Source organism: Notechis scutatus, chromosome 6, assembly GCF_049901735.1.
Source record: "Notechis scutatus isolate UNSWTSFEM ecotype Mainland chromosome 6, rNotScu1.2, whole genome shotgun sequence".
Lineage (NCBI taxonomy): Eukaryota > Metazoa > Chordata > Lepidosauria > Squamata > Elapidae > Notechis > Notechis scutatus.
In genome coordinates this window covers 68,713,914-68,721,410 of record NC_142014.1, presented here as the reverse complement: position 1 = coordinate 68,721,410, position 7,497 = coordinate 68,713,914, and the positions used below count along the sequence as shown (strand labels likewise).

At 38.4% G+C, this 7,497-nt stretch overlaps 1 protein-coding gene across 1 annotated transcript; it reads right to left on the bottom strand.

The window, feature by feature from the left end:
• Window positions 1-247: 247 nt before the first annotated feature.
• LOC113419368 (perilipin-3-like) lies at window positions 248-6,228 on the bottom strand. The gene is made up of 8 exons (XM_087969072.1): window positions 6,192-6,228; window positions 5,202-5,274; window positions 3,447-3,642; window positions 2,661-2,743; window positions 1,980-2,178; window positions 1,580-1,767; window positions 765-827; window positions 248-649 (listed from the first exon to the last, which is right to left on the bottom strand). Coding segments are annotated over exons 1-8 (1,206 nt in total). The 5' UTR covers window positions 6,194-6,228.
• Between the last annotated feature and the right edge of the window lie 1,269 nt (window positions 6,229-7,497).

Sequence of the window (7,497 nt, the reverse complement as noted above, 5' to 3'; positions counted from 1 at the left end):
ATGAAGTTGTACTACAACATGAATCAGTTGTTTTATTTCTCAAAGTGAAGTCCTTAGGAAAATCAACTAACATGTATCTTTCCTTTGGAATAATTGTGCTCCCAACTCCACTGTGATACAGCTTGGAAGACAGGAATATTCCAATCATGTTAATTTCAGTTTTTCCCCCCTGAGAATCTACAACTGCATTTGTACACTCCCTTTGTATCTCAGGAATAGCATGCCACCATCTGGACTAAATACTAAATCACTGAGTTTCCTTTGGAGCTTCTGGTTTCAGAGTTTCCACTTCCTGTTCATTAGTTTTTGCAGGCTCCGGGTCACCTGAGGTATTCTTGAGCGCAGGAACAAAAGGTCCCACAAGCCAGGATAATGGAGTGTTCTGGCGCACATAGTCCAAGATATCATCTACGTACGTCTGGGCCATGCAGGCTGTCTTCTTGCTTTGGATCAAAAGGCTGCTAGAAAGATCTTTGAAAGATTGAGCCCCAGTAAAGGTAGCTTGAAGTTCCTCAATGCTATGGAGAGCCAACTCAATATTCTGCTGAAAGATACCAGGCAGACCTTGGATGCTTCCCATCAAGTTGGTGTATGCAATCTGCAGTTGTTCAGTGATGTGATAGCTCACGGCCAAGCTATGACATTCCATCTGTGAAAAGGAATGCACCAATAGATATATTTTAACTTCTCAAGAATGGCCCTACAATTATTACATCAAGAGCTCATGTTTCCTTGGTCCCCCTATGACTTTAATCCAGCCGTACCTGCCGTAGCTTTTCCCTTTCTTCCTGGGGTATCTGAAGGATATCTTGCATGGTATCTTCTATCTGGTGGAGCAAAACAAGGAATTGTTTTTAGTACAGCTTTGGTTAGAGCAATACATTTTGCTTTGCCATCAGAAAGATAATGACCAGAGCAAGCTATCCATCCCCCTTGCAAGTGACTCAGAGCACTAAATGAATACAAATGTTTATCAGTTGGAGTCTCCACTCTCGACTTAAATGCAAACAGATACATTTTTGCCATTTCCCCTCCGCTTTTTGTCTTTGAATGTGATCTGGCAACCACAGTTCGCCTTGAACGATTCACAAAAATACCAATATGAGCTAAAGATTAAAAAAAAAATAAGGCTGCTAATTTCCAAGTGGGGGAAAAAAGGTAAAGGCAAGGCATTTTGTTGCAAGAAAATTTAAGTTTAGATATCTTATCTTAAGCTCCCCATTCCATTCTCTTTCTAGCACTGCTTCCCTTTTGCTTTATTTCCATTCAATAAATCATTTCCCATATACATAAGCAGGGTGAGAAGACCAAAGCACAGGCTAGCTTATGTCTCAGCGCACCCAGGCTAGCTTATGTCTAAGCTCCTCCAGATGTGTCACACACAAAGCTCCTTCAATGTTATATTGCTCTAGCAGCAAAGCATGTGTTCTTTTTCCTGTGTACTTACTGTTCCTATGCCCCAATAGCATGAGTTGCTTATACCACAAAGGGAACATAGTTAAGGAGGGGTAGGGCTGAAAAACATTTCATTCCATATTGAATTTTAAAAAATTAGAGGTCTGGAGGTGAATTCTCCTACCTGTCCAATGGCTTGACGTAACTGGCTGAATGTATTCTGGATGTTTTCCCTGGCGGCTTCCATTTTTACCACAGCATACTTGTAGGCTCGATTCTGGAGTTTAGTTGATAGGGAACCAAGCTGCACAAAATAACCTTGGGATTCAGGTGGCAGGGGGATCCCTTCTGGTGTAGATTGTGCTATTTGAGCTGTGGAATATAGTTAAAAACATGTTACTTCTTTGAAACGTCTGCTCAGACTTCAACACATGGAAGCCATTTTTCTTTCCAAAGGTATGGCCTTTGGAAATAGAAATATTCACCAAAGACAATTGAACAAGACTGGGAGTATTGCAAATGCTAAACTCCTATGATCTCACAGACACCAGACTGAAGATGTTGAGGTAAAACGCCTTGCTTACCAAGTTCTTCCTCAGTCATTGGTAGATAGTGATCCAACAATTCTTCCGATATCTCTAGTACTACTTCTACCCCACTCATGGCGAGTTTACCCATTCTTGTGTCTATGAGCATCTCTTTGCCATCTTGGACAGCTTTGGCTACTGCTTCTTTGGCATCTGCTACTTTGGAGGTCACCAATTCCTGTGTCTCAGAAATAACCTATGGAGATACCATTAAACAAAAGCAGCAACATTCAGTGTTTTGGGAACTGGATGTAATGTAGTTCTAACCATTATTCTCTTAAGAATTACTCTAGGTAAGCAAAAAGTCATCGAAGTCTTCAGTTGTCAGAATCTATATTTGGAAAACAAGCAATACGTGACTATTGCTTTTTAGATTCCTTTTACTCCCCAAACTAGCTGCTCTGTTCCAAGCTATCAGATCAAATGAATCAATACAATGCTGAAATCAGATTTTACGCAAGTTTTCATCCCCTGATCAAGTGGCTTCTAATTTTATCCCAGTGCATTTTTAGATCTTTTCCTCATGCTCTTGATCAGAAATAAGAACATTAAATTACTATATCCAATATAAGGCAATTTTAAGATGTATTGGAGTTGCACCCCCAAACCCCTAGAGGGCACCAGATTTATCCTCCATCAACAATGATAAAGACAGGAGTAAAAATAAGTTCAGTTTACCTGGTCAGCTGTCTGATGGAGGAATGGCAAGTTCTCCTCCAGCTTATCCAAACCCTTGGAGGCATAGTGGCTTGCTACTGAGACTAGAGAGATGCAGTGTTTAGCTTATAGGCTGCAAGACTTTTGACATAACATCCAAAAAGTATTAAGTATTTTTAGAGTTCTAATCAATAACCACTGAATCTTCCTTTTCCCCTCATTACATTCCATTTAAATTTCTCATGGTATAAACTTCTGAAAATTAAAGTATGTTGCACTTTACAGAAAAAAAATATTCCAGGTTGATATTTTTATTTTGAGATTTGTATATTGCCCATCTCACAAAGAGGTGACTCTGAGTGGCTTTACAAACATCAATGTGGACCTCAGAGTCCAATTTCCATCCTTTCAAGAAATGTCACATTCTGACATGCATTTATTGCATGTATTGCAGCAATTCCTACAATTCAAGTACATTCTTGAAATGGCAGAAATTACAATATCGATGGATAAATACAGATTATCTGGAACAATCTCCTTATTGAACAGGAGTGAGAAGAGAGGAAGAGATAACCAGATCCTAGAGTTGGAAAAGATTACTGGTGCTCTCATCCCCCAGTGAAAAGGAGTCAACTAATTTTCTGGATGATTGGTCTCACAACACACCAGTAGATAGAATTCCTCACAATCTTTACATATGTGAACCAGTCCCAAAACCTACAGGGAAAATAAGCTTGTGAGGTGCCCCAAAGTCTTGCTGCCTCTTTCCACAAAGAGAATATCTTCAGAATGAGGGCAGTGCCTTACCTTGGGGCTCAAGCTTACTCAGAAAAGGTTGAGCACTGAACATAGCCATCTCAGAGACATGCTTCACGCTCTTCTCTGCCAAATCCAAAACTACTTTAACATAGGGGTGGTTCTCCTTGGTCGAGGTATAAGCCGAAGCTGCCATTTCATAAGTGGAGCTGACAAGAGGCAGGTTGGTAGCTCTTGAAAGAACATCCTTTGGGGTGTATGATAGAAGGTTAGTAAATACATGCAATGTTCAAATATGACTATAGCCTATTCCTATAGAAGGCTTCCTTGAGTATCCTCTGTATGTGTTGGGACTATAATTCCCAGCTTTATATGACTAACAACCCTTCTAGCAGAAAGTTCTGGAAGTTGTAATCCAAAACCAAACAAGGTACACTATTGATGAGGGCTAGTTTGGACACAATTGTGTTAGCAGTTCCTTTGAATAATCTTTCTCCCCAACTACACTGGGTAATTCACCTTTTAGCATTTGTTGGCATAGGCACCAAAAACATACAATATGTAGGTATTATACAAGCAGCTATTTATTATACTTCAGAATTTGTTAAACCACAAACCAAGATTTAGAAAATTAAATAGAAATTAAAAGAGTGGAACAGAAATCTGGCACATTACAAGGAAAACTCCAGCATTACTTTTATGAAGTATCATTTTGCATCACATAAAAATACTCTAGAGAAATGAGTTTCTTGGAACTATTCAGCTTTTGAACCATGGATGATTTGCAACTGGCCACAACTCACCCCATAGCAGGTTTTATGAATAGGCAAACTTCCTGGGGTAGCCATTTTGTGAGCGTGCTCACATTCCTTGCTCTCAACCTGCTAAAATATGCCCCCAACCCAAAAGGCAGACTACCCATTATTCCAAGGAAAAAAAACCCTATTTATAGATGACAATGTCAGGGATTCAATAAACTTTGTCTGCAAGTGTTAGGTTTAGTGCTTTCTAGGACAGGAAGTTAGGAAAGTTATCATGGTAGAGTGGAAGAAAAATAGACAATTCCTAGGAAAAACTGCTGACATTCCAGGTTAGAAAAATACACCTAGGACAGGCTATCTCTGCTGCCTTGCATATTGCAGGGCTCCAAGATACAGGCTGCAAAAATTCAGAAAAGCCCCAAATTTCGTTTTCTATTTTCACTGCCATCTAGTGGTTGCCTTAATTTTTTCAACTGGGGCACCTTTGAATCTGTTTCTTACTCCTGGTGACTACCTGGATTAATCCCTGGAAGTTTCTTGGCAAGATTTTGGAAGTGCAAAGCAAGTGTCATACCCCCCAAAATTGACTTTGTGCATAAATGGGGACTAGAACTTCTGCTATCCTGGTTTCTATAGTGGTGTTTTAATAACTACACCAAACTGGTTGTCTCTCTACATTTTATAGGGTGTAAAATTTCAAATCTTAAACTAATTGTGTTTCAATTATTTCAAGGGTGGAATAAGACTGCTTCACGTGCTTTGGAAGCATTTCTCATTCATAGAGCCTTTGGTGCAAAAAGACCTGGCTTTTGAATGAGGAATGCTACTTAAAAAGAAAATAACTGGGCTGAGAAAATTAATTATCTTTAATTAAAATTAAATAGCACGGTTCTGCCTTCTATATAAAACATTGTTTCAATCACATTAAATATTACTTGGCATTAAAATCTAAATTGGTCCTGCAACTTTATTATCCTGTCTAAATTATATGCAGATGTCCACTGATACTCATTCATTAGTTTAGACTCTCCAAGGACAAATTTACCTGCTGTGTTTCATTATTCTCCATAGCTGAAGACTGTTCCTCATTATTTCTGGGAGCCACTGGATGTTCTGGCCTAGAAGAACAAAAATATCCCTTAGTAACACCTGTAACTCTCTCAAGATACCTACAGCTCAAGAAGAACATTGAAGGTGCTCTTTTTTTATATCTCTGGCCTCCACTTTGCATCCATTGAAATAGGCAACAGCTCATGTGTAGCTTTTCCCAAGCAGGAGATGCAGGCATGACTGTGTGGGAGACCTGCTAAAGGAGAACAAATGATAAGATTATTATTGTAAATCATAGGTGTTTTTTTTTTACTATCACTTCTTGGTAGAATTTTCTTTTCAGCAACTTTGGAAATTTAACTAAATTGTAGCTCCATTTTAAGGAAAAAACAATTAACCCAAATTGTAGCTTAAAGTGATGGATGGACCCAATCAACAAGTTTTCCAACATATTAAGCCATAATTGTTTTGACATATAAACCTGCAATTGTGCCTTGGAAATCATGGTTTTAAATTTAGCTTTGGGTAGGAACCCAGAAACTATGGCTTATTTTAGAGTTAATTAAAACATGGCTTATCACAAGGCAGGAATCTTAAGCAGTGATTCCCTTAATCTTAAAGCAAGGTTTCAACTCATTAAGCGACATTGCTTTTACATTTCCAAGGTTAAAATATGGCAAATTGTTCTATATAGAAGTTATCTAAAATACATGTGTTTTTATGTTACATTAGAATATAAACATGTAATTGGCAAAATTTAATAATAAAATGCAAACATGTAAATTGGCTCTACACCAAAAAGCAGACCAAATGATGGCTTATAAATGTTCTGTTAATTCATTTAGAAACTCTGGAGATAAAGGAGAAAGTGGAACTACCATAGCATTCCATGTTCACATAGCCAATATCATCCCCAATATTGTACATTAACACATTCTTCCTAACAACATAAATACCATTTAAAAAAAACTTGGGAAACACTTACATGTTCTTAGTAGAAAGTTTCAATGGGGTCTTCAGCTCTTCACGGAAACTCCTGCAGAGTAGATTAGCCAGCTCCAATTTCAGCTTATTTATCCATCAAATGAAGACCAAGCCCTCCAACTGACAGAGCAGAGGGCCAATGGGAGCATTGTTTGATTGAAGAGATCTTCCCACATTCTTGCTTTGCTCACTGACTGGTTATGCGAGAGCAAGCAATGCTCCCATTGGCAATCTGACCTCTCCAGATAATACCATCAACTGAACAACTCATAATGAAAGCAGTAGGGGGTTGGGCTCATACATTGGTTTGAATTATAATGCAGTTTGTTCAGTTTGGGCTTAATGTGCTATGTGAACCCAATCTGCCTAGTGTGTAAAACATGGTATGTAACAGCATGTTATGTAGCCCAGATAATAATGGTTGGTTTGGATAAGCCCTGCTTAAACCATGTCTCTCACCTGAAGTGGTAACATCATATTTTCAGCCATGGTTTGTTTGGACATGGTTTGTTGAATATATCACAATTAGCTCTGTTCACATCTCAAATAAATTATAAACCATGTTTTAGAAACTACTGCAGTTAATTTCACACAATGTGCTAAGCCAGGTTCCAGTCAAGTGGCACAATGATTTAGCACAAAGGTCTTTGAATTCTGAGGTAATTGGAACCACTTGGATATTAAATGCAAGCTCTGGGTGTGCCATGGTGGGCACTATCACTATCAAACACTCAATGTGGTAGCCATGTTTCCAAAGTTTGCTATAACTTTTACTTTCAAGGTTGTTCCCAGAACCTGGAATCATTTTTGGAAATGAAGGTGATATTCAAGGCTGAGTGTTGTTTTTCAGGATGCTAGCTTCTCAATTTGTAATAAAAGATTAAAAGATCCTTTTAAAAAGGTAACACAGCTGGATGTGGTCCTCGGCAGTAGGCCCACAATATATCTGCATAATGGCATTGGGACTCAGAATGTAGTATTCTGTGTAAACCAATGTTTTGAATAACAATATATTATTCCTATGATCTTGTGGCCTACCATAGGAAGGTTACAAAAATCTGCAGCAAAGAGAAGCAGACCAACATTTTTTATTTTTTATTTATTTATTTTTGTCAATTCCTTACAAGATAATAGGTATAAGTAAAAACATAGTTATGAATACATGGGTACTTATAAGAAAAATAAAAGAAACAATAGGACAGGGATGGTAGGCATGTTGGTGCGCTCATGCACGCCGCCTGCAGACCTCTTAGGAAAGGGGTGAGGTCAATAGTAGACAGTCTAAGGTTAAAGTTTTTGGGGTTTGG

What these genes read in the sequence shown, in the direction of transcription:
- LOC113419368 (XM_087969072.1), bottom strand. An exon ending in AGAATAATGAAACACAGCAG is followed by an intron (nt 3,643 to 5,201) that starts GTAAATTTGTCC and finishes TACACCCCAAAG; the next exon opens with GATGTTCTTTCAAGAGCTAC. An exon ending in AAAGGGAAAAGCTACGGCAG is followed by an intron (nt 650 to 764) that starts GTACGGCTGGAT and finishes TCCTTTTCACAG; the next exon opens with ATGGAATGTCATAGCTTGGC.